General features: G+C 43.6%; 2 protein-coding genes across 3 annotated transcripts; both read left to right on the top strand.

Moving 5' to 3' along the window:
* Window positions 1-655: 655 nt before the first annotated feature.
* On the top strand, window positions 656-8,856 carry LOC140105274 (collagen alpha-1(VII) chain-like). The gene is made up of 5 exons (XM_072129232.1): window positions 656-907; window positions 3,298-3,417; window positions 3,676-3,738; window positions 5,615-5,791; window positions 5,954-8,856. The coding sequence occupies exons 1-5, from the start codon at window positions 790-792 to the stop codon at window positions 5,977-5,979; spliced, it is 504 nt and encodes a 167-aa protein (XP_071985333.1). The 5' UTR covers window positions 656-789; the 3' UTR covers window positions 5,980-8,856.
* A 4,215-nt stretch (window positions 8,857-13,071) lies between these two features.
* COPG1 (COPI coat complex subunit gamma 1) lies at window positions 13,072-26,224 on the top strand. Of its 2 annotated transcripts, none has more exons than XM_072129230.1 (24): window positions 13,072-13,250; window positions 15,970-16,022; window positions 16,369-16,449; window positions 16,907-16,978; window positions 17,148-17,227; window positions 17,720-17,795; window positions 17,876-17,968; window positions 18,640-18,726; window positions 18,814-18,971; window positions 19,047-19,180; window positions 19,268-19,335; window positions 19,427-19,615; window positions 19,879-19,974; window positions 20,072-20,318; window positions 20,416-20,491; window positions 21,130-21,233; window positions 21,325-21,450; window positions 21,590-21,658; window positions 22,174-22,316; window positions 22,398-22,569; window positions 23,017-23,114; window positions 23,495-23,633; window positions 23,778-23,876; window positions 24,539-26,224. In XM_072129230.1, exons 1-24 carry the CDS (start codon window positions 13,214-13,216, stop codon window positions 24,667-24,669), a joined length of 2,628 nt encoding a protein of 875 aa, XP_071985331.1. In that variant the 5' UTR covers window positions 13,072-13,213; the 3' UTR covers window positions 24,670-26,224. The 2 variants fall into 2 exon arrangements, with proteins under 2 accessions (XP_071985331.1, XP_071985332.1); XM_072129231.1 differs by having other exon boundaries at window positions 13,073-13,250; window positions 20,075-20,318.
* Window positions 26,225-27,593: the final 1,369 nt, after the last annotated feature.

The raw sequence follows: 27,593 nt of genomic DNA, 5'->3' as shown, positions 1-27,593 counted from the left end.
TCACAGCCCTCTCCGGAGTAAATGTTGTGGCATAATTACAGCAGACTTCTCTCACAGGAGTGAGGGGCTTTGACGACGCTTAAAGGGGTTTTCCCACAAAACGAGTTACACCCTATCCACCGGATAGGGCCTAAATTTCTGATCGGGGGGGTCTCAAACATATCATGAGGACGGGGGTCCGATGTACCCCTGCCTGACCCCATGTTGTTCCCTGAGATGAGCAGAGGAGCGGGTCACACATGGCCGGGCTGCCATGATCATCTCTATGGAGCTGACGGAGATTGTTGAGCACCATACTTGGCAATCTCTGTCACATCCATAGAGATGAACGGGACAGTCAAGGGGTCCAAAGGGGGTACATAGCACCCCTGTCCTCGTGATATGTGGGGGTCTCATTACTGAGACCCCCACAGATAATCTAACTTGTTTTGAGGGAAAACCCCTTTAATCCACAGAGTGCAGAAACACAAGACCATTCCAGTTTGTGTATTTAAAATCATCTCAAATCCATATATCACAGTCCTGCTGCTACTAACAACATACACAATAGTCTTATTAAATATCTCTCCAGGGACAATACATAACACTGGCTGCAGAGAGCACAGCAGTGTGAGGACATACCCCAGTGCACTTAGAGTAGCTACAATCCTGGAATATAAATCCATGTATCACAGTCCTGCCGCTATCTCTCCAGGGACAATACATAATACTAGCCGCAGTCTGTATGGTCACATCTGCTGACAGATCCCTTTAACTTGGCTTGTCTTGTGCCCATCTGAATCTCTTGTTATGTCCTTGCACCTCCCAGGTTCTGTTTCCAACTATCCATCTCCCCCATCGCATCCATCTAACCCTCGTTTAGTCCCAGTCCCAGCCCTAAAGTTCTCTCACATTGATGAAGATGAGGGTGAGTTGGCTTCGGCAGGATTCACACTGCGGCAGCAGACGGTTTAGTTGCATAATTCTGTCCACACCACAAGTCTCTTCTGCTTCACAAATTATCCACACGAATACTAAACCCATCTGGTGATGCGTCCTCTCTGCTGGCTTGGGGGCTGCTAATACTTGCTGGGGTGAGGCGCTATACGGGGACGGCTGGAAAAGGTTCATCAAGTGGAAGCAGTGGTCAATGGCTACAGATGACCAATGATAGAACACAGTGTACAGAGAGGGGGCTGAGATGCTTGGCCAACCCCACCGTACAACCGGCAATCCCCACCGTACAACCGGCCAACCCCACCGTACAACCGGCCAACCCCACCGTACAACCGGCCAACCCCACCGTACAACCGGCCAACCCCACCGTACAACCGGCCAACCCCACCGTACAACCGGCCATCCCCACCTTACAACCGGCCAACCCCACCGTACAACCGGCCAACCCCACCGTACAACCGGCCAACCCCACCGTCCACCGGCCAACCCCACCGTACAACCGGCCAACCCCACCGTACAACCGGCTATCACCACCGTACAACCGGCCAACCCCACCGTACAACCGGCCAACCCCACCGTACAACCGGCCAACCCCACCGTACAACCGGCCATCCCCACCGTACAACCGGCCATCCCCACCGTACAACCGGCCAACCCCACCGTACAACCGGCCAACCCCACCGTACAACCGGCCAACCCCACCGTACAACCGGCCATCCCCACCGTACAACCGGCCAACCCCACCGTACAACCGGCCAACCCCACCGTACAACCGGCCAACCCCACCGTACAACCGGCCAACCCCACCGTCCACCCCAACCGTACAACCGGCCAGCCCCACCGTACAACCGTCCATCACCACCGTACAACCGGCCATCCCCACCGTACAACCGGCCAACCCCACCGTACAACCGGCCAACCCCACCGTCCTCCGGCCAACCCCAACGTACAACCAGCCAACCCCACCGTACAACCGGCCATCACCACCGTACAACCGGCCATCTCCACCGTACAACCGGCCATCCCCACCGTACGACCGGCAAACCCCACCGTACAACCGGCCATCCCCACCGTACAACCGGCCATCCCCACCGTACATCCGGCCAACCCCACCGTACAACCGGCCAACCCCACCGTACAACCAGTGCCAACCATCGTCTATAAAGCCAAGAGTAGCTCCACATTCCTTGCCAGCCTTCCCCTATAGCGTGTCTCTGTGATAGGTCCGAGCAGTGACTTTGGAAGATTTTGGTCCACCAAGGTCTCCGTGAGTAATTGAAATATCCCTTGGATGACTCTAGCAATGGTTGTCCACTTTAAAATCAACTAAACATACAGGACGTTGACCGTGGTCATCAACATATGTCAAGATGTTCCTAAAAACTGCTCTGACTTGTCATGTGGTGGTCTCCGCCATAGACTGCACCTGGAAAGGAGAACGCTGGTGGTTCTTATCCTTAGTTCTATGTTTTGTGTTATGATGTTTTTCGTAATTGTCTCACCCAATAATATGCAAGAAGAAGAAGAAGACAGCAGGACTATGGTGACAGAGGTGGATTCTTGCGTTGTCCTGTCCATCCTGTATGGATGTGTCCACCATTGTGTCAACTAACCCATGTCTCTCGCTCATCCCTCCGTTGCTGGAGATTCACTACTTTTTTGTTATGACAGGGAAGGCATATCATGGTTAATGAGCTGCCCAATCCCGAAGCTTAGCCCCTGGGCATCACACTATCCACCAAGGAACTAGACCTGAGGAATAATCTATTGGATCTGGTTCTGGTGGCCGAGTATATTCTAGGCCAAGGATTCATGTGAATAGTAGATTAGCTTCAAAGATGGAAAATATCATATCATCCTAGCCGATCCTTTTTCATCACCTATGCACCTCTGTTCCCAGGGTACGGGCATGGTTGGCCAGTGGTATTGGTTTTGGTTGCTTTTTTTATGTTTAGCATCTTTCTCATGCTTTCTATACTTCCATATTCAATTAAATTGGTTTTCCCACTAAACAAGTTAGGCCCTATCCATTGGATAAGGCCTAACTTTCTGATTGGTGGAGGTCTCAGTGATGAGACCCCGATAGATCACGAAAATGGGCGGTCCGTCAGCTCCATAGAGATGAATAAAGAAGAACGGACACGCACGGCCGTCTGTTCTGCTTATCTCGGGGAGCGACGAGGGGTCAGACAGAGTTACAGCGGACACCATCGGACCCCCCTTCCTCGTTATCCGTGGGGGTCTCATCATTGAGATCAGCAAGTTAGGCCCTATCCAGTGGATAGGGCCCATCTTGTTTTGCGGAAAAACCCCTTCAATACTTTATAGTTTCTTTACATATTTTTCTATGATATCATTTAGGACGTGAACTGAGGGTGGTGGTAAACACCAATGACCCTGATTATGAGCATATCTACACGGTGGACGATTATAAGGAAGATCCGGATGAGGATGGGACAGAGGCCACTCTGCTGTCAGACGGTCAGTATAGTATCTCATGTTCAAGATTAGAGAAACAGAGCTGTCTTCATTTTTTTTGGAACACAACAGCGCCACAACTGGCGTCAGGTTGTGCATGGTATCGCAGGACACCTGGTTTAGCAAGATTTTTAGAAAGAAAGCAGCCATGTTTTTTTAATCCTGTGCAACTCCTTATGTAATCTGTGCATGAAAACTAAAACGAAACCTAGAGTAACTCTAAACGATGTATCCCTTGTATATGTATCATTTCTTTTATAGATATGACAAACCCAACAGTATCTGAGGTCAATCTTCGAAACAAGAGAGACACTTCGAAACATGGTATCTATGACTTATTATACAATGATGATATACGGTTACAGTATTTTACATAGACGCATTCAGCTCTATTGAAGGGGGATCCCGGAATTTATTAAAGGGGCCGTACCAAGTTTGCAAGCTATGTCCTAACTGATCAGTGAGGGGTCTTACTGCTGGGACCCCCACTGATCACAAGACCCACAGCGATCTGGAGAACGGGTCCTCTGCAGACAAACGTGTGGAGCGGCAGGTCGGGTGTGAATGATTCAATAGTATGAGTGTGTTGGAGTGCAGCGCTCAGCAATCTCTGGCACTCACAGAGAATGAATGTACTAGAGATACCTGAGCGCTGTGCTCAGATTTCCAACTATTCTCATACTAATTAGTGGAGTGGCAGGATGTATGCTTGTCCTGCTACTCCATCCATTAGTGAGCATGGGACCCACCTACTATGAATTGCTGGGGGTCCCGTTCTGGTGATCGGTGGGCATACCAGCAGTCAGACCCTCACCATTTAGCCTGTAGATAGCGGATAACTTGTAAACTTGGTACAAACCCTTTCTCAAGTTGATGAGTGTGGTGGGTGTTGGATTAGTCCACAGCGTTTTGGCGAGTACAGATTCTTCATACAATCTTAAATGCCTAGTGCTGTAGGTAGTATAGTGGCTATGCCTGGTATTGCAGCTCAGCTTTATTTACTTTAATTTGCAACTTTTTCTGCAACTTTAAGCGACTTGCGACTAAGTAGTCGCATTTGCTAGCAGCATAGTAAACTTCGCTGCTCCAAAGATTTCATGCAGTGTGGCGTATGTATCTTTACACTCGAGCTGTTAGTTCCTTTTCTGTGACTGTAAGAATCCCAATTTGTCCCATTTTTGTGCCTAAAAGGTCGCAAAACTGAGCTTTCTAGACCCAGGCGTACTCTCCAGTAGGAAATAGAAAAAGAAAAAATAGCTCACCACATTTCAATTATTTTGTAGCTCCATGTCCCTAGATGCGGTGCACGGAAGGAGAGGAGGGGGTCACAGTGCAGGGAAAAACAGCACCGGTAACGGTCCAGATGATCACAAAAATGTGAAAAAAGTAGAACCTTTCCGGCAATCCAAGAATGTTGTACAAATAGGAAAAATAACTTTTATTTAAACATTGAAATTGATGTACATTGAAGTGAAAAAAAAGTATGCAGACCTACATGTTTAAAGCAATTACATTCTACTCTTAGTCATGGTAATTGCATGAAACGCGTAGGTCTGGCTACTTTTTTTTCACTTGAATGTACATCAATTTTAATGTTTAGATAAGTTTTTTTCCATTTTTTACAACATTTCTGGAGTGCTGGAAAGGTTCTTCACAGTTTTGTGACTTACTTTCAAGTACTAAAAAGTCACAAAAGTGAGAATACACAGGCAACTCATCACATGTATCACAAAGGGAAAATACTTAAGATACATTGCAATGATTAAGTAGCCAACTTCAGTAAACTGGAAAAAGTGGACGCCGAAAAACCATGATACATGTGCCCCACTGGGTGACAAACCAGTCACGGTCCCCTACTTAAGAACACCTGACTTACATACGACCCCTAGTTACATACAGACCTCTGGATGTTGGTAATTTACTGTACTTTAGCCCTAGGCTACAATAAACAGCTATAACAGTTATCATTGGCATCTGAAATTAAACTTTATTGTTACTCCTGGTTCTTATGACAACCCAACATTTTTAAAATTCAATTGTCACAGAGACCAAAAAGATTCCTAGTTGGGGTTACGATTATACAAATCTACAGTTCCGACTTACATACAAATTCAACTTAAGAACAAACCTACAGAACTTACAGTATCTTGAACGTAACCCGGGGACTGCCTGTATTGTTAAGTCTCATTTTGTTTTTCAGATATATGTTATCTCCCAATGCTGGAAGGGGAATGCACCAAATATACACTAAAATGGTATTACAATCAGCGGGTGCGGCAATGTCGCCCGTTTGTGTACAGCGGCTGCGGCGGAAATCTCAACCGCTTCGACGAGCAGGATCAATGCGAACTACAATGTGTGCGCAGGAAAGGAGAAGGTCAGTGCCGAAAATTTGTAAAAAAAAAATAAAAATGCTCCAAAATTTTATGGTTATCCATTGGGGGGAATCTTAACGTCTCCTCTATGCATTTAGTTTTCGTGCATAGCCCCCCCCCCCCCCCCACAATATATTATAATTTTTTATTATTTCATTTTGCAGATAAACCTCAAGAAGATGGAAGCTAAGTCACCGCGGAGAACTAGAAAGATCGATGTATATTGTAATATTTTTGTAAGATTCGCTAAGTTTTAGAAAGGCAAAACAAAAAAAAAAAAACCTTGCAATTTACAGGGTCCAAATCGCGTTCCGCTGCCGTTACATCTGGGAAATATTTGTAATTTTTTTTTTTTTATTGTTAATAGAATGATGACTTCTGTATCTCCTATTATATGGTGCATAGAACTTATTTTTTTTTTCGTAGCAGAGAATTGGTGCTATATTTTATACTATTTTTTTTCTACCGAAAGGGAATTTTTTTTTTTTTTTAAATTCACAGAACATTATCCGTGTTGTAGGTTACATTAGAGAAGGAGCATCATTTGTCATTGAATGTAGAACTGGTTGTAGGAGGTTCTCTATGAAAAATCTGATTAATATGGCAAAAAGACCTCAGGAAAAGAATGGGATGGTAAGTCTTCTAAGACCTTTGGCCATAAGTTGTGGATCTATAGGAGGTCCGACTGGTTGTATCAATTATATGGGGAATAAATGTCTAATTCCAGGGGATTCAACAGCTAAGACCTCACAATAAGTGGTTCTCAATGCCTTATATAATGTGGACCAATGTTCCCATCACATGTAACCTCCATTGTCATTACTGATGGAAATTCCAGTGGTCCGTCTTATCCTCTTATCATGCAGGGGTTCCCCTTTAAGTAAAAAGATTTGACAAAGGAGAGACTGGTTACTAAAGACTTGCTGTTAAACAACATATCCATATCCACTAATTGGACTTAAATAGCCAATCAGGAGCACAGAAATCATCACCAATTTGGTCTGCCTTATTAATCAGATTTTTCTAAATACAAAGTTTGAAATCAGACCTAGTGAAAACCATAGATTTTTGGTGACTTACTGGAAACCAGTGACAAAACAGTAAGGCTTACAAAAATCACCAGCATCCTAGTTCTATTCCCGTTAATTTATCAACCGCCCCCTTTAAAGGAAAACTACCATCAAAAGGACTCTGGAGAAGGGGTGTTACCAGAGCTCCTCCATGCTGTAGCCTCACAAGCTGTTACACTGTGCAGGAGCACTCCCCCCTCCACCTCCTACTGTTTACAGTGTGAATCCGCAGCAAGGAGGGGTTCTGGTAACACCCCATAAGCCCTTCATGCTCATTAGCATAATTTTTAAAAGTTGATTTTAGAAGGAAGGAGGCCATGTATAAGAAATATAAGAAGATACCACAGTCACGGTGTCTGGATCCAGTAATAAGTGTCCCTGGTTTTTCATGATGGATTCTGATGGTAGATTTCCTTTAAAGATGCTTCTATCTACCTAGAGCATTACCTACAACCTATGGGTCACATATCCGTATGTAAATATACAATATATACTATAATAATGCTTTATATAAGAAAATGGTTGACAACCATAATTAAAAAAAACGAAAAAAAGAATTCAGGGACTGTGATATGGTGCTATGATGAACTCCGGCCAAGCATATTGCTTGCAATAGTATTGCAGATTATTCTAATCGCTTAGTGTTTTATATTATCTTTATCCATCAGGTATCTGTGCTCATCTCATCCGCTGCTAAACTATCCTCACTCCACTCTAAATCCGGAATATTCCATTTACTACGAATCCTGGAAGCTGAGATATAAGGAGTTTGATGTAACTCAAAGGCGCTCGGCCCAAATGTATCGGCCTCCTGGGTCTGGGTGCCCCCTCCACCGGCACAAGTTATGACCCTATTTCCTATAGTGCAGCTTCCCGGTCGCTGGGATTGGCACATTGTTGAGTCACTCCTAAATATTTAGGTTCTAAGTGGAGTTTAGGTCTAAAATGCTAATAAAAACTATTTCTGAATGCAATGAACATCCAGTCCACTGTTTTTACCATAGCAAAGTTTAGACTTTTATACTATTACCTGTGATGTTTTAGTTATTTTTAGCTAAAGAGACCACTATAAATATAAGTATCTGAACATGAAAATGTCCAATAGTTCATGACCAGTCGATCCGTTACATTTCCTGCTAAAATTATACATTGTATCTTGAGTTAAAGGGCAACGCCAGTCACACGAGAAAACTGTTCCTATTCTTGTCCCTAGGGGGCAGTGATGCATTACTTCCATTCTAGTCCACAGGGGCAGTAATTATAATTAATTCTACTCGTGTCCATAAATAATAATAATAATTCCTTTATTTATATAGCGCACACAGATTACGCAGCGCTGCACAGAGCTTGTCAGATCGGTCCCTGTCCTTAATGGGGCTCACAATCTAATCAACCTCCCAGTATGTTTTGGAGTGTGGGAGGAAACCGGAGGAAACCCACGCAAACACAGAGAGAACATACAAACTCTTTGCAGATGTTAACCTTGAGACTTGAACCCAGGACCCCAGCGCTGCAGGGCTGTAATGCTAACCACTAAGCCACCGTGCTGTGGAAGAGATAAAACATTGATATCCCTAACCTTAGAAGGCCGGATTAGGCCTGGGATACAAAGGACAAATATTACACACAATGTTGTCCCTGTTTTATCGTAATTTTAACACCTTTAAGTGCAGCAGGTAACAGGAAAAACATTTATCAGTTACCCTCTCACATGCATATATCAGTGTTATGTGGGTACTATATGGAAGTATTATCTGTATACTGCATAGAGGTAATATTAATGTGTGGTATGGCGGTTTTATTTATATAAGATGCATTCATTAGAAAAACTGGCGATGGTATATTTATCCGTGTGACAGGAGTTGTTCTTTATCTCATTGGTTGATACTATGTACTATGTATGTGTGGGAACATGGACTTTCTGGCTTTTTTGGCTTTCGTCTACATTTACAACCTCTGAACTACTGCCTGAAATAAAAGATTTTATTTAAACACTGTGATATTTGGTATTATTTGTACGCTGTTTCCCAGAATAATGATTTTTATATCGAGGCCCCACGTTAAATGGTGGCCCATGGCAGGGTCCAGTGTCCTAGACTAAGACCCTTCATCTATAATGCTTTCAATTTGGGTCATCAGACTTGTGATTGCCATAGAATGGCACAAACGTCCACCTATAGTGGGGTCATCTAAATCTTAGAGGGGGCCTTCCGTGACAATCATATTTCTTTATAGGACACATGAACATTGTTTGTCTTCCTGTGACTACTGCTTAAAGGACTACCACCGTGATGGAAAAGTATACAAATGAACCTGAGGGGCCTCAGGCTCCGTTAACACCTATGGAGCCTGGAGCCCCTCAGGCTCATTTGCATAGGGTCCTTCATCCTGGTGGTAGATGCACTTTAAAGGAAATCTACCATCATAATCCATCATGATAAACTAGTGGCACATACTCGTAGATCGAGGCACCAGGACTGTGGTATCTTTTTATATTTGTCATCCAGGGCCTTCTGCCTTCTAAAATCAATCTTTTACAATTATGCTAATGAGTCTGAAGGACTCTGGGGGTGTTACAAGAGCCCCTCTGTCCTGCAGCGTCACAGGTTGTTCCACCGTCTCACTCACCTCCCTGCTCCCCCTCCCTCTGCCTTCTGTAATTTCACAAAGTGGGAGGAGGGAAGCGCTTCTGTGAAGCTGCAGAATAGAGGGGCTCTGGTAACACCCCCTGGTAAGAACTTTATTACCATTAGCATAATTTTAAAAGTTGCTTTAGAAGGTAGGAGGCCATGGTTAACAAATATAAGAAGATTCCCACAGTCCCGGGGCCTGGATCTATGTGTAATGTCCCTGGTTTATCAGGATGGATTTTGATGGTAGATTTCCTTGAAAGAGGACCTGTCACCCACAAAAACGACACTAGAAGCTGCTTACTAAAAACCCGCCCCCTCGTGAATACACTGGACCGCTTCCAGCAGTGTTTGTTAGCGTTATCAGAGGTTCCCAATAACGCTAGCAGTGTAACACTCCTGCGTCTGTTTTAGCACTAGGAGCTACTTACTTTTGTAAGCAGCTCCTAGTGCCGTTTTTGAGGGTGACAGGTCCTCTTTAAATCCATACCAATATAGGGTTGTGGTCCATTAGTTCCTGTGCTTCTGCTTCTTTCTTATCCTTTGTTCCAAAACAATGGTACAAGATGCAACAGGGGGAAACAGACCAAAGCAGGACATACCTGGCGATCATATGTTTCTCTCTTTGTTGCTAGTAGTATATTATTATACTTTCCCACCTGCAATAGAAATTAGATATCCTTACAACAATGCACTGAGAATTCACTGCCCCTACATGAAAAAAACTATAAAAAGAAGCAGAGCTGCAGTGTAAAGCACAGGGGACACATGTTATGCTTGTTGCATAAAACAGCAAATATGACTTTCAGCAAATAATGTTGCCAAACTACAGTCAGCCGAGGCGATCATTCATACGACCTCTCACTGTCAGACATGAAAGGGTAAATTTCCAGGTTCAGATAACAGGTAGTCTTAGGTGACACAGCGAGACATTGTTCAAAGTACAGACGCTTGGAGGACGGAAGGCCCCACAGGCAATGTCCGAACTAGCGGCTCCGGGGGGCATTTAATTCTGGAAACCATGTACCTACTAGACCACCCCTACGGTAGGTCCACACCTTCATATATACTAAGTCGAAATTGTGAATATTTTGGTTACATCTGTCACATCTAAGGAGATAGATTGTACATTTCCAAGTCTGGCAAACTGTAGTAAAGGAAAACTAAAGGAGATCACATACAACATAATTTCTTTTATTGGGAATACTTTGAGACGAATGTAACCAAAAAAGAAAAATTCATGTTGCTTTCATTATCTTTACTGTGCAATGGTTGTGCCATTAGTGTAGAACAAGAACCCCCATCCTATCAATGGCTGTCAGGTCATGCTGGGAGTTGTAGTTCCGTAACAGAGCTTCAAGTTGTGCGTCACTGCCACAGACACAATGGGGGTCATTTACTTAGGGCCCGATTCGCGTTTTCCCGACATGTTACCCGAATATTTCCGATTTGCGCTGATTTTCCCTGTATTGCCCTGGGATTTTGGCGCACGCGATCGGATTGTGGCGCATCGGTGCCGCCATGCACGCGACAGAAATCGGGGGGCGTGGCCGAACGAAAACCCGACGGATTCGGAAAAACTGGCGCATTTAAAAAAAAAATTGTGTCGCGGGACTGACGCTTACCTTCACCATGTATAGGCTCGTGCATTCCGGCGGGCCTCGGGGAACTTCAGCACAGCAGTGACATCTGGTGGACGCCGGAGGAACTACCTTAGTGAATCGCCAGAAGACCCGAATCCACCGCACAGAACGCGCTGCTGGATCGCGAATGGGCCGGGTAAGTAAATCTGCCCCAATGGAGCACATTTACTTACCCGAAAGTGCATTGTCCGACCAGAATGCACTCTGCCACGATTCACTAAGATCATGTGCCCGATATTCTGCATGTGTCACTTCTCCACTCAGGTCCCCGGAGTTCACCTTCTTCTTCCCGGTGCATGTAAGTGCATTGTCTTGCGACACAATTTAAGTTAAATCCCGCGCTCAGTCCGAATCAGTCGGATCGCCTGACGGCCCCTCCCCCCGATTTCTGTCGCATGAAAGCTAGCGCCACAGCCAATCGCGTGCGACACAATCCCCAGTTAAATACCTGTCACAGTAGCGCAAATCCCGAAAATGCCGGAAAATCAGATAAAAATGCAGCGGCGGACCCTTAGTAAGTAAGTCCCAATGGCCAACATACTTTATAGTGTTTGCACCAGTTTTCTGTCCGACTCTGAATAGAACGTGGAAACTGCTTATACATGTATTTATAAAGTGTCTGCACCATTTTTGCTCTGTGTCCACAAAATTCTGCATTCTGCGTCTGGTACAGACTCGGATTGTGCACTACATTTATTACTGACACTCGACAGAATTGTGTTGCATGTTTTATGTTAAAGGTGCACCAAAAAGAAATTGGAAACTTTGCCAGAGCAGTTCAGGGGGCGCCAGATTCATGAAGACCGTGCGCCACTTTTGATTAATCTGGCGCCCCCTGCACACTACACAGGGAAATACACAAAGGGCAGTTTGTACAACTTTCAATACAAGTGGCCCAATGATTTTCATAAAACAAATCTCTCCATGAACTTTGTGGGATTTACTGGATTGAACCTAGAGTCATTAAACAGAGCGGACATGCTGAGATCAGTTCTAGCGGTTCTAGATACAGTCCAATAAATTTAGCAAGCTTCCTCATTAACAACAGGCGTAGGACTACTGATTTTGATGGAGACTTGGAGGAATACATAAAGAAAGCTGGGAAGCCATCTTGTTTCAGAAAATAGGACTAAATATACTGGCAGTCCCCTTCTTAAGGACACCCGACTTACAGACGACCCCTAGTTAAAGACGGACCTCTCTACCCACTGTGAGCTCTGGTGAAGCTCTCTGGATGTTACTATAGTCCCAGACTGCAATGATCAGCTGTAAGGCTGGTGCCACACGTAGCGCTTTGTCTGCGCTTGCAAAGGCAAACGCAGACAAAGTCTCGCCCACCGGGGCGGGCCTCAGCCCGATCGCATCAGCGTTTCTATGGAAACGCCTGCGATCGGGAACGAGCCGCCGGTGTTTTGCGTTAATTTAACGCAAAACATAGAAACGCCGATGTGATCGGGCCGAGGCCCGCCCCGGTGGGCGCGTCTTTGTCTGCGTTTGCAAGCGCAGATAAAGCGCTACGTGTGCCATCACCCTAAGTTGCCTGTAATGAAGCTTTATTGATCATCCTTGGTCCCAAACAGCAAAATAATTTGAAACTCCAATTGTCACTGGGACACAATTTTGGACTCACTGCCTCTAATTTTTTGATTTACAAAAATTCTCTTGACCCTGAAAGGAAAATTTTAAGGCGATAAGCTGAGTGTAAATACATCTGTAACTTATTTCACGTATTTCTTCGTATATCTGAATTAATTAGTTGTAGGTGGGTGTATAACCGAGCCAAGCATTATCTGACCTACACTACATAACCAAAAAATGTGCACAAAAAAAATCCTAAAATGTATTGTGAGACGCCAGAGCACTGCGCATGCGTGTTGGTATTACGTGGAAGGCGTACTTTACACGTACGTCAGTGTCGTAAAGAGCGGTGACGGGCGCATGCGCGGGAGACGCAGGACCCAGAATCCCGGCGTTCCGCCCTACTGTGGCACCGCGCATGCGCGCACTGTGTTGTCAGGGGTGACGTGTCCCGGTGACAGGCTGGCAGGAAGTGGCGGAGCGCGGAACAGGGAGTCGTAGAGATGCTCAAGAAGTTCGATAAGAAGGACGAGGAGTCCGGTAAGAGAGCGGGACGCGGGCCGGGGCGGAGGCCGAGGCCTGGCTGCAGGTGTACACGACAGTCATGGCTGCGGCTCAGGTGTCTGTGTGGTGTCAGGCCTCCTGTATGGACTATACCTGAGCCAGGAGGACTACAAGTCCCAGCATGCTGTCTGACAACCCTACCAGGACAGGCTGGGACCTGTAGTACTTCCTTATTTAGGTTTAAAGGGTTATTCTAAAAAAAACTCCAAAATACAAAATATTTAGCTTTGTACAGGACTGTATTTCGCTGCGTTATCTGTAGTGATGTGTCACCTATACAGAGGGGTCCTCCAAATAATTGTCTGACTCCCAGGGGTCACTAATAGGAGGATCATGATAGGGGAGAGGGCCCATCCACTTCTATGGGATTGAAGGAGATCACCATTAGGTCCATCATGGCAGTGATCACACACGTCTACCCCCAGACATAGGGTATGCAGAGACCCGGGCCAGACATCAGTGCACTTAGAGTAGCTACAATCCTGGAATATAAATCCATATATCACAGTCCTGCAGCTACTAACAACATACACAGCGGTCTGATGACACATATCTCCAGGGACAATACCTAACACTGGCTGCACAGAGCACAGCAGTGTGAGGACACACCCCAGTGCACTTAGAGTAGCTACAATCCTGGAATATAAATCCATATAGCACAGTCCTGCAGCTACTAACAACATACACAAAGCAATCCAAAAATACAAGAGTGTGAATTGGTTCATACACATTAAATCGCAAAAAAAGTTAAAAAATATAATTATTGAAAATAATCTAAAAATCTCATTACAACATTTGTAAATTACCATAAGAAAATATTAGATCATTCCTGAAGGTCCATATGATTCATCACCATAACACTAGACAATTCGTAGCTGCATAAAGCTCATCAATATGTGCAAATCGCTGTATCTCACAAGAACGTGCTCCCAGTACACGTCAACCTGCCATATTAATGCACAGTTACAGCAGCCCATGGTTTAGAAAGTGCAAACATGTAACTTTCCAATAATCTTATTATATCTATTATCCTAAATTCGCTTACCCATGGTGTAAAGTGTATGTAGGTGAAGTACCCCGACGTGAGTTTCGCTGCTCCCCGCTTCCTCAAGGGGCGACATACACAAAGGTCTGACTACACATCTCTCCAGGGACAATGCCTAGGGGTTCGAATAGAAAAAAAATGGAAGACAAAAAATCAAAAGCGCAACAATAAGTGCAGTATCTTTTATAGAATCAATGGATACATTTCATATAGAAGGAGTATGAAGCTCAGCTCTTTATGGTTGTGAAATGTCTCAACTAAACAAAGTGAGTAAGGATGCGTCGTGGAGCAGGCTTGTGGAATTCCTGAGTCGGCTCAGGCTATATGATACTTGAGTCTGGTCAGGAAAACCATACAGTGGTGGCGAACCTATGGCACGGATGCCAGAGGCGGCACTCAGAGCCCTTTCTGTGGGCACTCAGGCCATCACCCCAACACACCAGACAGGACTCAAAGAATCTTCCTGCAGTTCCAAGCAACTTAAAAGCTGCTTTCAGTGATATTTTGATATTGACTTTGCTACTTGGTACTGTAGGAAGAGGGAGAATGAATAGACAGGGCCAAATTATCTTTGGAGGATCTCCTGCTGGCCCCACGATTTTCTCTGTACAGAGGGACACTGGAAAGAAGCTAAAGTGATGAAAATGTTCCATCTTTCTACTGTGTTGTTGTCCTCAGAAGGCCAATATGATTGAAAGTTGTTGAACAGGGAGCAATAAGTTACTGCTTTAATTTTTGGTTGGCACCTCCCAATAAATAAGGGGGTTTTGGGTTGCAGTTTGGGCACTCGGCCGCTAAAAGGTTCGCCATCACTGCCATAGGAGAACAAAAAACACTTGGGCACTTCTTGATTTAAACACGGGGTATTTATGTCATCTGGAAAAAAAAACAACAAGTTTGAGCCGTTCACCATGACATCATGGATATTGGATCTAATAAACAAGGACAAAATATAACACTGTCTGCAGCCTACATGGTCACACCTGCTGACAGGTTCCCTTTTATGATTAGTAAATGAGGGTATCCCAGACTTTATTGAAAGCAATTTGACATATCCCCATAAAACTACTTTTATAGATGGGAAAGGCAATAGATAAGAAGACTATAACCTCATAATCTGGTCTCATAATCCGGATCTTCAATGTCTACTGTGTGTTTCATGTAAACCTATTGGCCCAGATTTATCAGTTATAGTGCAGTTTGCCTTTTGAGTGTGCAGGGAGCTGCAGATTACTGAATTCTGGCTCAGGGTCTTCAATTTTTTTGCGCCCCCTGCACTACTCGGGGACGTGGCACCTTCTTATTTTTGGCGCAACTTTAACATAGAGCGTGCGACACAATTCTATCGAGTCGCTGTATTAAACATGTTGCAAACTCTGAATAAGCAGTGACAGCCCCTTTAGCTGCACGTTTTTTATCTTGTCGGACACAGAGCAGCAGCGACACAAAACTGGCGCAGACACTTTATAAATACATGTACAAGCAGTTTCCACGTTCTTTTCAGTGCAAAGTCAGACAGAAAACTGGTGCAAACACTGTAATAAATGTGGCCCATTGTGTCTTAATTAATATCAAGACCTGAAGTTTCCCTGCTCAGTACAAATCCCTATTGTCACCATTGGCGCTGAGTGATAATTTTTGTGATTTCAGGAGGTGGCTCCAATCCTTTCCAGCACTTGGAGAAAAGTGCAGTTCTCCAGGAGGTGAGTTTACATCAATTCCCGTGACCCAAACAAAATCTTGTAGTTAATGAAAATTTTGAAACTTTGAAGATCATTTCCTGCAGAGACATGGCTGTACAGCTGTATCATCAGAACACATGTTCAGCCTTGTTGTATAGTTCACTGTTCACTGACCCTAAGCAGGGATCCTGACCATCATTAGAATTTTTTAAGCTATAATATAAAATTTATAAAAATAAATCCCATGTAGAAGGTCACGTTCCCCTTTGCTTTTTATTACCATATGACACAAATAGAATCCAATAATCAGGGAAAATTCCCCATTACATTTAACTTCTGCGAATCACTTTGTATGTTCTTATTGTAGGCTCGTTTGTTTAATGAGACTCCCATCAACCCCCGAAAATGCGCTCACATCTTGACCAAGATCCTTTACCTCATCAACCAGGTATGTGTAGTGTATTGAACGCCTTTGCCACCCCACTCTGCAGCTGGCTCCTTTTATGCCTCTCCTCGCCCACCTGGGGTAGAGATGGCATAAAGAAGGGGAAATAATCACATTTACTGTCACTTCACAGGTAATTGTGATTATTTTCAGTCCTGATCTCCCCCCAATGTTGTTAAAAACCGGGGGTGGGGGAGGGATCTTAATATGACCAATCTTTACCTTTCCATGATCCGTTTCCCCTTTGGAACCAGTGTCATTCCTCATTCTTGTGACATCTGACACCCAGGAAATACTGGGAGATCAGATAGAATAATGTTATCTCGTATGCTAAATAGTAGAATTACCCTAAATATGGTTACAAAGAAAGAATAGAAGATGAGAGTTGGAATCTGGCTGCTGTGAGCAGTTCCTCTTTTCTATCTCTTCCTGATTCCCTGTTCTTTTCTCATTTTTTCAGGGTGAGCACATGGGAGCCACGGAGGCCACAGAAGCTTTCTTTGCTATGACCAAGCTGTTCCAGTCAAATGATGTGAGTGATACCTGCTACATACTGACACTATTTTAACTGTATGCAATAGATATACAATTTTAGTATAACTTCAAGTCTGCAGCTTAGTCCTTTGTGTAAGGGAGTGACACACAGTTTTTGGTCTAAATTAAGACAATCCTGTTCTATTTGATCATGTGTTTCTCCCCAGCCAACACTGCGCAGGATGTGCTACCTCACCATAAAGGAGATGGCGAGTATCTCTGAGGATGTGATCATTGTCACCAGTAGGTGAGTTCAAGAATGTATATATATGTGTGTGTATATATATATATGTGTGTGTGTGTGTGTGTGTATGTATAATATTATTTATTTTTTTTTATTTATTTTTTTCAATTAGATGTTAATAAATAAAAAATCCCTGTGTGAATATAATTTATTACAAATGTAGTCCCTGCGCAAAGGAACAAAAAGTTTTTATATATAAAATGTCAGGAAGTTACTACATGTCCCGCAGCCGTCCTGTGGTAATGATTGCAGAATCCAGGAGGTCAGGGAGGGCTCTATAGCACATCTCTGGCCACTGCTGCCAGAGTGTGAGGTGGTCGTATCAGAGGAAGCCAAGGGACAACATAATTTCTCATAAATGTAGTCCTGTTCACACAGGAACATTTTTTTTAATAACATTCAATTGAAGAAATGTTTACACATGGCAAATGAATTAAATTAAATGTTAATGCCCAGATGGGAAACCCCCTTTAATGGTTGATGCTTTGTTTGTAGTTTAACCAAAGACATGACTGGGAAAGAAGACAGCTACAGAGGTCCAGCAGTGAGAGCCCTGTGTAAGATCACTGATGTAAGTCAGTAAGGATATCCTCCCTTTAGCTGAATAGTGTAAGATCAGTGTCCCATTATCCTATGTCTATGTCTGTTCAGAGCACCATGCTACAGGCCATCGAGCGCTACATGAAACAAGCCATCGTGGACAAAGTGCCAAGTGTCTCCAGCTCTGCACTTGTCTCTTCACTGGTAAGTTATAATATCCCACTATATACACTGGGGGGCATTTATAGAATGTTGATTTCATTCCCAGGTGACACACCACTCGATGATGCTAATGTTTATTAGGGATGAGACGCTGATTGATGGTCATTGCTGGGACCCGCATAGATAAAAAGAATGGGGGTTCTGTTTGTCCTAACAAATATAGCATTAGGTTAACAATGTTGCTCTGATCCACTGTATAGATGATAAATGTCTGATTGTGCAGTGATTGCTTTGTGACTTCTGGCGTGTCTAGCGGAGGGAGCAAGACTCGGCAGCTGCCCTGTGTTGCTTTTTATTCCCCTGATTTGATGATTGTGAAGGGGTCTTGACAGTCAGACTACCTGGGATCAGCCGTGTATTCTCTGTCCTGTAGATGTCATTAATGTATAGACCTCTTTATACAATATTAGCCATACTATATAAGAAGTTGGCCACAGGGATATCATCCATAGGAGAAAATATCTTAAAGTATATCAAATAAAAGAGAAAACTGTGATATGAACATGGTCTAAATTATTATGATTATTCAGACCATTTACAGTGTCTTCCATGTTGTATTTCATCTCTGATAGTGCTACACATTTATATTGGGCATTTTATTTTACAGGTATATATATATATCTTAATTCTTTTATTTTTAATTACCCCATTAGCACCTGCTGAAGACCAGTTTTGATGTAGTGAAGCGCTGGGTCAATGAAGCACAAGAAGCCGCCTCCAGTGATAACATCATGGTGCAGGTGAGTTTTCTATTTCTGCTCCTATAGTCCCAGAAGAATCTGAAAGCATATGAAGTAATCCTAATCTACTGTCTTGCTGCTCCCCAGTACCACGCTCTTGGATTGCTGTATCATGTCCGTAAGAACGATCGTCTCTCCGTCAACAAGATGCTGAGTAAGTTTATGCGCCATGGCCTAAAGTCTCCATTCGCCTATTGTATGATGATTCGGGTGGCCAGCAAACTCCTGGAGGAGGAAGATGGAAAGTAAGTGACACAGTAATTGCTTGATCCCTGGTTATTGTTTGCAAAGATGTTTAGTAACATTATACATTTTTCCAGCCGGGACAGCCCCCTGTTTGACTTCATTGAGAGCTGCCTGAGGAATAAGCATGAGATGGTCGTCTATGAAGCTGCTTCTGCCATTGTTAACCTGCCCTCCTGCACTGCCAAAGAGCTGGCACCTGCTGTGTCTGGTGAGTAGGATTACCCAGGGCATGGGCTTTTTAGTGTTCCAGTTCCACAGAGAGCCCTTAAGTTTTTTAAAACTTTTTTTTTTGCAGTGTTGCAGCTGTTTTGCAGTTCTCCAAAAGCTGCCCTCCGCTATGCCGCAGTAAGAACCCTCAACAAGGTACGTAGCCCTTATCTGACACTGCACAGCCTGATGCATCTAAATATAGAGCTGTCATCACTTTATATAAATATGTTTTGCATTGATAAAGGTGGCCATGAAACACCCATCAGCTGTAACCGCCTGCAACTTGGACTTGGAGAATCTGGTGACAGACTCTAACCGCAGTATCGCCACCTTGGCAATCACCACCCTGCTAAAGACCGGCAGCGAGAGCAGCATCGATCGACTCATGAAACAGATATCCTCTTTCATGTCTGAAATCTCTGATGAGTTCAAGGTATGAAACCTGACCTCGCTTGGTATTGCAAGAAAGAACTGTGACATTTAACATGGACAGATGTGATGTCATTCACGGTGTAAAGATGTATTCCAAATTGTTATCATATTGTCACACTTTACAACTGTATTGATTTTGAGACCTTATGAGGGTTTAGACCCTCAAAACTCAATTCATATTTCTTCTCAGTGACCACTCAACTTTGTTGCACAATGAACTCTTGTAATATTTAATACTTCATATATTTGTGTATTGTTTTCTAGGTGGTGGTTGTACAAGCCATTAACGCCCTGTGTCATAAGTATCCTCGTAAGCATGCCGTCATGATGAACTTCCTATTCACAATGCTCAGGGAAGAGGTGAGACTATTGTGTTGCAGACTGTATAGTAAGTTATGGGCAGCATATTTATAGGAATACTCTGTAATTTGCATATTAATTGCAATCTCTCTGAAAGCAGGGCGGCTTTGAGTACAAGAGAGCCATAGTGGACTGTATCATTAGTATCATTGAAGAAAATCCAGAAAGCAAAGAGACCGGACTGTCCCATCTGTGCGAGTTCATAGAGGATTGTGAGTTCACTGTTCTGGCCACTCGCATCCTCCACCTCCTCGGGCAGGAAGGACCCAGGACCTCTAGTCCTTCCAAATACATCCGCTTCATTTATAACAGAGTTATACTGGAAAACGAGGAGGTCCGGGCAGGTGAGCGCTGCACATGATATGAGTTTTTTTGGGGGAAATTTAGACTTTAGTTCTTCTTTTGCTATTTAAACAATTTTTTTCTAATTTTGCTCCTTAGGTGCTGTCAGTGCATTGGCCAAATTTGGTGCTCAGAATGAAGACATGCTGCCCAGTGTTTTGGTGTTATTGAGAAGGTATGTGAATGATTGTGCTCCAGTGCAATTAATTTCTTCATTTTGTACACAAGTTTGGCTCTTCAGATTCGATTTCCTGGAATATCCCTTTAACATCAGTGGGGCTGCAATATCAGCCACAGTCCACATGGTGGCCCCATTTCTTGATATTATATCAGAGTAGCATTCAATATAACTCACTGGGGCACATTTACTTAGCCGGTCCATTCGCGTTCAGCGGCGGCTTCTCGCATGAGCGTTCGGGTCTTCCGGCGATTCATGAAGGTCCTGCGCCCGATGTCCACCAGGTATCGCTGCTGCGCCGAGGTCCGCCGAGTTGCGTCGGAGTTCACTGATCTCTTCCTGGTGCATGTGAGTATGGCCCGTGCGACCAATTTTTTGTTTTAAATGCGGCGGTTTTTCCGAATCCATCGGGTTTTCGTTTGGCCACGCCCCCCGATTTCTGTCGCGTGCATGCCAGCGCCGATGCGACAAAATCCCGGGGCAATTCAGGGATAATCGGCGCAAATCGGAAATATTCGGGTAACACGTCGGGAAACCGCGAATCGGGCCCTTAGTAAATGACCCCCATTGTGTGAGCGATGTCAGAATTTAGTCCCTGTTCATTTCATACAGAGTATTTGTCTGCTCACTCCTAGGTGTGTAATGGACGACGATAATGAAGTAAGAGACCGGGCCACGTTCTATCTTAGTATATTGGAGCAACGACAAAAGGCTCTGAATTCTTCATACATCCTGAATGGTGCGTCCATTGAATTTCTGTAACTGTATTCAGGACCACTGACTGTTCCAAAAAGTGATTGCAACTTGTTCTAATTCTTCCATGATTACAGGGTTAACCGTGTCCATCCCAGGATTAGAGCGGGCATTACATCAGTACACGCTGGAGCCTACTGACAAGCCTTTTGACCTCAAGTCTGTACCATTGGCTACAACACCATTAACAGAGCAGAGAGCAGGTCTGTAATCCGATTTATCAACATCCCTATAACTTTACACTGTGTCTCGTATTGTAGCTGAGGGCCCACATAGATCATACATATGATGTATGTGAGCTTTATTAGATTTGTCTTCTGACTAGTGTCTGTTTTGTATTAGAAAATGTTCCTACCGCCGCAGTGAGGCAACCCGAGAAAGTGGTGTCCAGTAGACAGGACATTTTCCAAGGTAAGTTAAACATATTATTTCTAGTAAATTACTATTGTAGCTGTATGTTATATGACAAGGATCACAAATTGCAGCAGAAGCTGCACCTATGTGTGATCTTGTGCTAAATCATCCTGCTCTTCACATGATTATTAATACATGATATTTTACAAATATACAAGCAGTCCCCGGATTACATACAGGATAGGTTCTATAGGTTTGTTCTTAAGTTGAATTTGTATGTAAGTCGGAACTGTATACTTTATAATTGTAACCCCAGCCAAATTTTTTTTTTTTTTTTGTCTCTGGATTTTAAAAATGTTGGATTGTCATAAGAACCAGAATTAACAATACAACTTAATTGCAGACAACTGAGATAACTGTTTATTGTAGCCTACGGCTAAGGTACAGTAAATAACCAACATACAGAAGTCCGTTTGTAAATAGGGGTTGTCTGTAAGTTAGGTGTTCTTAAGTAGGGGACCGCCTGTACCTGTAAATCATTGTAGCTAAATGACCTCTTTCCCCTTTTTCAGAACAACTGGCTGCTGTTCCAGAGTTTAAGAGTCTTGGCGCTTTATTCAAGTCGTCTCCAGAACCTGTTGCCCTTACAGAATCTGAGACAGAATACGTTGTCCGATGCACCAAACACACATTTGCTAATCACATTGTATTCCAGGTGAGGGTCACTTGTTTAGCACGGACACTTTTTAGCTGCTGGTGGTCTGGTGTCAAGTACTGACGTCCATCTCTTTCATAGTTTGATTGCACCAATACACTGAACGATCAGATCCTGGAGAACGTCACTGTACAGATGGAGCCCATAGAGGGATTTGAAGTCATGTGCTATGTACCGGTGAAGTCTCTGTCCTACAACCAGCCTGGAACCTGTTATACCCTGGTCTCTATACCTGAAGACGATCTCTCTGCATGTAAGGACTAGATGGATAACCTTTAAAGGGGGTAGTGCTATTTCCTATCCACAAGTTATATGCTGATCAGTAGGAATCTAAATGCTGGGCAACACATTGACAATAGGATGTGGGTCTGAAGAGTCAGGTTGAGCATGTATGTGCCATAGCAGTAAGGCACAACATTCCCAATAGGGAAACGGGAGCCTTTTCCTGTGACTAGTGGTGGTCTTGATCAGCATGACCTATGGAGAGGACATAACATTTAATATTGTAACAGCCTCCTATAAAGATTATTGGTATTTCTACTGTGATATTTCATCTGTGTCATCCCCATTATGATCGTCCTAAAGTCCTGTAATACAACCTTGTAACATGGCATTATCATCATGGATTTCACATTGTATCTTTGTGATATCAACCTTTTTTTGGAAGGCAATTCAAAATCTTTTGCTCCTTTTTGTGCAGATTCCTGCACATTTAGCTGCATGCTAAAGTTTACTGTGAAGGATTGTGATCCCAACACTGGCGAAGCTGATGAGGAGGGTTACGACGATGAGTATGTGGTAAGTAGGTGACGTCAGATGGCCCGCCAAATGGACAATGTCAGGACTTTATCTTACAATAAGAGCTCCCTCCCCCCTCCCCTCTCCATAGCGATCCAAGGTGCATGGCCCATAACACGGGGAAAGATAGGACATGTCCATATCGCTCCGTGCGGCCATTGCCAGTCTATGGGGGAAAGTATGTAAGGGTGCAGGCTTGAGGCCGTACATATGTCCCCCTACGGTCGTGTGAATGCAGCCTTAGACACCCAAGTCTGCTGTAATGTATTAGCATACTTATGTAAGTGTATAATAGGAATCCACTGTTAGATTATTATTTGTAATTTTATGACCATGTTTGTTTAGAGGCATGGATAAGTAATTTTGTTCCTTTTTGGCAGCTGGAAGACGTTGAGGTGACTGTGGTGGATCATATACAGAAGGTTCTGAAGCCAAACTTTGGAGCCGCTTGGGACGAGGTGGGAGACGATTATGAAAAAGAAGAAACTTTCAACTTGTCCACAATAAAAACTTTGGAAGGTAAAACATGAGTGCGACTGGAGCTGGATTTGGCAATGTATGTGTGTTATTGTAGACTCAGGTGTACAGGTGTATGTGTTATTCTTTGAGTGATTGCAGAATCCACTCCATGTTGTATTATGGGATATATCTTCTTTTCCACAGATGCAGTAGGAAATGTAATAAAGTTCCTGGGAATGCAGCCATGTGAGAGGTCCGATAAAGTACCAGAAAACAAAAATGCACACACTCTGTACCTGGCTGGTGAGTTCCCTTCCACAAGGCTAAATGTATTTGTAACACCTCTGGAGTATAATACAGGATGTAACTCAGGATCAGTACAGGATAAGTAATGCCATGTATGTACACAGTGACTGCACCAGCAGCAGAATAGTGAGTGCAGCTCTGGAGTATAATACAGGATGTAACTCAGGATCAGTACAGGATAAGTAATGTCATGTATGTTCACAGTGACTGCACCAGCACAGAATAGTGAGTGCAGCTCTGCAGTATAATACAGGATGTAACTCAGGATCAGTACAGGATAAGTAATGTCATGTATGTACACGGTGACTGCAGTCACTATTCTGCTGGTGGTGCAGTCACTATGTACATGCATGACATTGCTTGTCCTGTACTGATCCTGAGTTACATCCTGTATTATACTCCAGAGCTGCACTCACTATTCTGCTGCTGGTGCAGTCACTATGTACATGCATGACATTGCTTGTCCTGTACTGATCCTGCGTTACATCCTGTATTATACTCCAGAGCTCCAGGTGGTGCAGCTCTGGGGCATAATACAGGATGTAACTCAGGATCAGTGCAGGATAATTATAGCTATGTATTTCCAGAGTGATACGTTTGTATATAAATAGTAAAATAGATGCGTTTTTCTCTAACCATTCTTTCTGTTCCTTATACAGGTGTGTTTCGGGGCGGCCATGACATCTTAGTACGTGCAAAGCTGGTACTGACAGACACAGTGACAATGCAAGTTACAGCCCGGAGCAAGGAGGAGTATCCAGTCGACGCCATCATGGCATCAGTGGGCTAAGAGTAGCCGCCTATTTAGATAGAACGGGAGTTACATTGTACAGTACATTAACCCTTCACAGCCAGAGGGTGCCTTGAACATATGGGAACACTACGGCATAGTATACTTCAATCCTCCTTTTGCAGTTTATTAGTGATTTTATCATTAATAAAACAAAAAAAAAGAAAAAAAATATATATAAAAAGGAGGACATCTGCCTTTCTGGGAGTTGGGCAGGGGAATATGAATTAAGGTCTATGGGAATCCTGTAATCATTGGTTCTGCTTTCTTAATGAGAGAAAACCTGTCTTTACTTTCTGATAAATTATTGATTCTAGGTATTGATTTCCTTCTATAGTTTCCCTTCCCTCTATAAGTGCCCCCCACCCTCTTCCCTTTGGTGCAAGACCTAGTTTCAGTGTATGTAGTCCTCGCGTTACAAGGCAAATTAGTGGAAAAATTCATTGGGAGGGATATTGGTCACGGCTTCACTATGTTTCATAAGTACCAATAATAAGGAATTTTATCCTGGAAAATATAAATTGAAGTCACATATTTTCTTTAATGGTTACATTTTACATTCCCTTAAGGAAATCTATCACCACATGTGAACATGTAGACTGCAGCCAGTGTTCTGTATTGTCCCTGCAGAGATGTGTGATCTAAACTTTGTGTATATGATTAGTAGCAGCAGGACTGTGACATATGGATATATATTCTGGGATTGTAGCTTCTCCAAGTGCACGAGAGGGTGGTTGTCATTCACGCTGCTGTGATCTGTGCTTTGAACTCCTATACAGCCCCTCCCCTCTGTTCTGAGTAAAAGCTGTAGCAGGACTGGATATTACAGCAATCTATCATAACATATGAGAAGGGATGCACAGAGCACAGCAGTGTGAGGACACACACACAGTATACATGGATAAGCTACAATCCTGGAATATAAATCCATATATCACAGTCCTGATCACAAAGGTCTGATCACACATCTCTCCAGGGACAATACAGAACACTGGCTGGAGTCTTTATGGTCACACCTGCTGACAGTGGTATATTTCAGCTGTATATAGTGGTCTGTGAGGTTGGATCCACACCAATTTCCTAAACATTTGGCCCTGATGTCCAGAGTCATCCCTCTGCCCTACCAGGAGGGGATTATGTTTAGTTTGGAGCTTTTCTTTCCCAGCTAACAGATCAACTGGTCTAATAATTATAGCTTGGATTCTACCTGTATTTTAGGGTCAGGACGTAATTTATAAAGCACCCATGACATTAGGTGAAGGAATTTTTGTATAGCCAAATAGACGTTTCATTCCTCTCCTGAGTTGTCCCTTGTGTCCTGTGAGACCATGCACTGCCTCGTGTCTGCCGTGTGCTTCAAGGAATCTCATCTGGTATCATTCTGGGATGAAGGCATCGGGCATCTTATGGGAATGTGTTAGCTGGGATCATAAGACGTGACATCCAGCGCCCTGGAGAACATCCGCTCATGTATCCTGTATACTCAGACTTTTGCTTTTTTTGTATGCAAAATAAGAGGCTATTGTGACACATCACAATAAAATAATGAATCGGATTCTGTTGTATTGTGTCCTTGATTCTGCGTCTCCCGATCACTCGGGTCCCCGGGGTCTTGCACCCGTATTAAGCATTCAGTAACATTTTCCATCATTGTATCAGAACAAAAAACAAGCACCGGTGCAATTGGAAATTCCAAATGACTGAGAAATAGTTGTCACTGGTGTAATTTGGTGACTTGTGCCCAAATGTGAAGTGTCCCTACGGGGTGATACCTCTATTAATAGTATATACTATATAACTGGATGAACGTTATGCAGGTATATGGCTCATCCGGTTAGTGCAGGTATATAACAGAATCAGAATAAGGTGTTAACGGTGACATAAAGTGCTTTTTCATCAGAGATATTTATAGTACGTCTATAGGACGCCAGTCATGTTCATTACATAACCAGTACAAAGGTGTTTTCAGTTTCCTCAGTCTTGACATAGTAAGGCTACATGAACATGGACTGTTTTTTTGGATAAACGGCTCATTACATGATAATAATTCTTTATATAGCGCACACATATTAGGCAGCGCTGCACAGAGTTTGCCAAATCGGTCCCTGTCCCCAATGGGGCTCACAATCTAATCATCCTACCAGTATGTTTTGGAGTGTGGGAGGACCCAGAGGAAACCCACGCAAACACAGAGAGAACGTACAGACTCTGCAGATGTTGACCCTGGGTCATGAACCCAGGTCCCCAGTGCTGCAATGCTGTAATGCTAACCCAATAAGCTACCGTGCTGCCCTAATGATCACATATGGACTGCAGATCCAAAGCACATAACCTGTGAATGTTCAGTATCTGTTCATCCCTGCATAGACATTGAGACAGCTAATTGAAACCGCTATCCAATAAGTATTTATGTTATATGGATATCATAGAAGGGGTTTCCTACCTGAAGACCCACCTCTATGATCTAGAACCTGGTCTCGCTCCATACCAGCAGCTTGCATTTTGGTTGCTACGAGTGCTATACCTTGGTTATCCCTATAAAAAAAGAAGGACTTGGAGCAATGGATGGACTTCTCTATGGGCCAAGTAAACCATGAGGAGGGGACAGGGCAGCAGTGTTGACTTTGATGGGAAGTAGATGGATTTTTTTTTGTAGATGGACTGACTGTCCTGTCAGTTTTAAACGTGCATAATTTTTTTTTATATATAATTCCGCCCTCGTGTGAGTTGGCATTTTCTTCTCTAGAAGGGTGCAGCCTGGCAGTGTTACAGACCTATGTGGGTGGGTGCCCTTCCTACTATGTGAAGCAGCGGCCCTAATACTGTGGATATTTTAGGGTTTTTCTGGAAATCCCAGCTGACATGATAAGGATTGCGCAAGCTGGATTACAATGTGTGGATGTACGGTCTATAGCAGTGGTAGT

Source organism: Engystomops pustulosus, chromosome 10, assembly GCF_040894005.1.
Source record: "Engystomops pustulosus chromosome 10, aEngPut4.maternal, whole genome shotgun sequence".
NCBI lineage: Eukaryota > Metazoa > Chordata > Amphibia > Anura > Leptodactylidae > Engystomops > Engystomops pustulosus.
This window is presented reverse-complemented; position numbering and strand designations above follow the sequence as displayed.

Bases quoted from the DNA above. Each gene is read 5' to 3' on its own strand.
- COPG1 (XM_072129230.1), top strand. From the start codon at position 13,214: ATGCTCAAGAAGTTCGATAAGAAGGACGAGGAGTCCG. The intron at 16,023-16,368 runs GTGAGTTTACAT...TTCTTATTGTAG, and splicing joins AAAGTGCAGTTCTCCAGGAG to GCTCGTTTGTTTAATGAGAC. The intron at 21,659-22,173 runs GTAAGTTAAACA...CCCCTTTTTCAG, and splicing joins TAGACAGGACATTTTCCAAG to AACAACTGGCTGCTGTTCCA.
- LOC140105274 (XM_072129232.1), top strand. From the start codon at position 790: ATGTCCTTGCACCTCCCAGGTTCTGTTTCCAACTATCCATCTCCCCCA. The intron at 908-3,297 runs GTGAGTTGGCTT...GATATCATTTAG, and splicing joins TCACATTGATGAAGATGAGG to GACGTGAACTGAGGGTGGTG. The intron at 5,792-5,953 runs GTCAGTGCCGAA...TTCATTTTGCAG, and splicing joins TGTGCGCAGGAAAGGAGAAG to ATAAACCTCAAGAAGATGGA.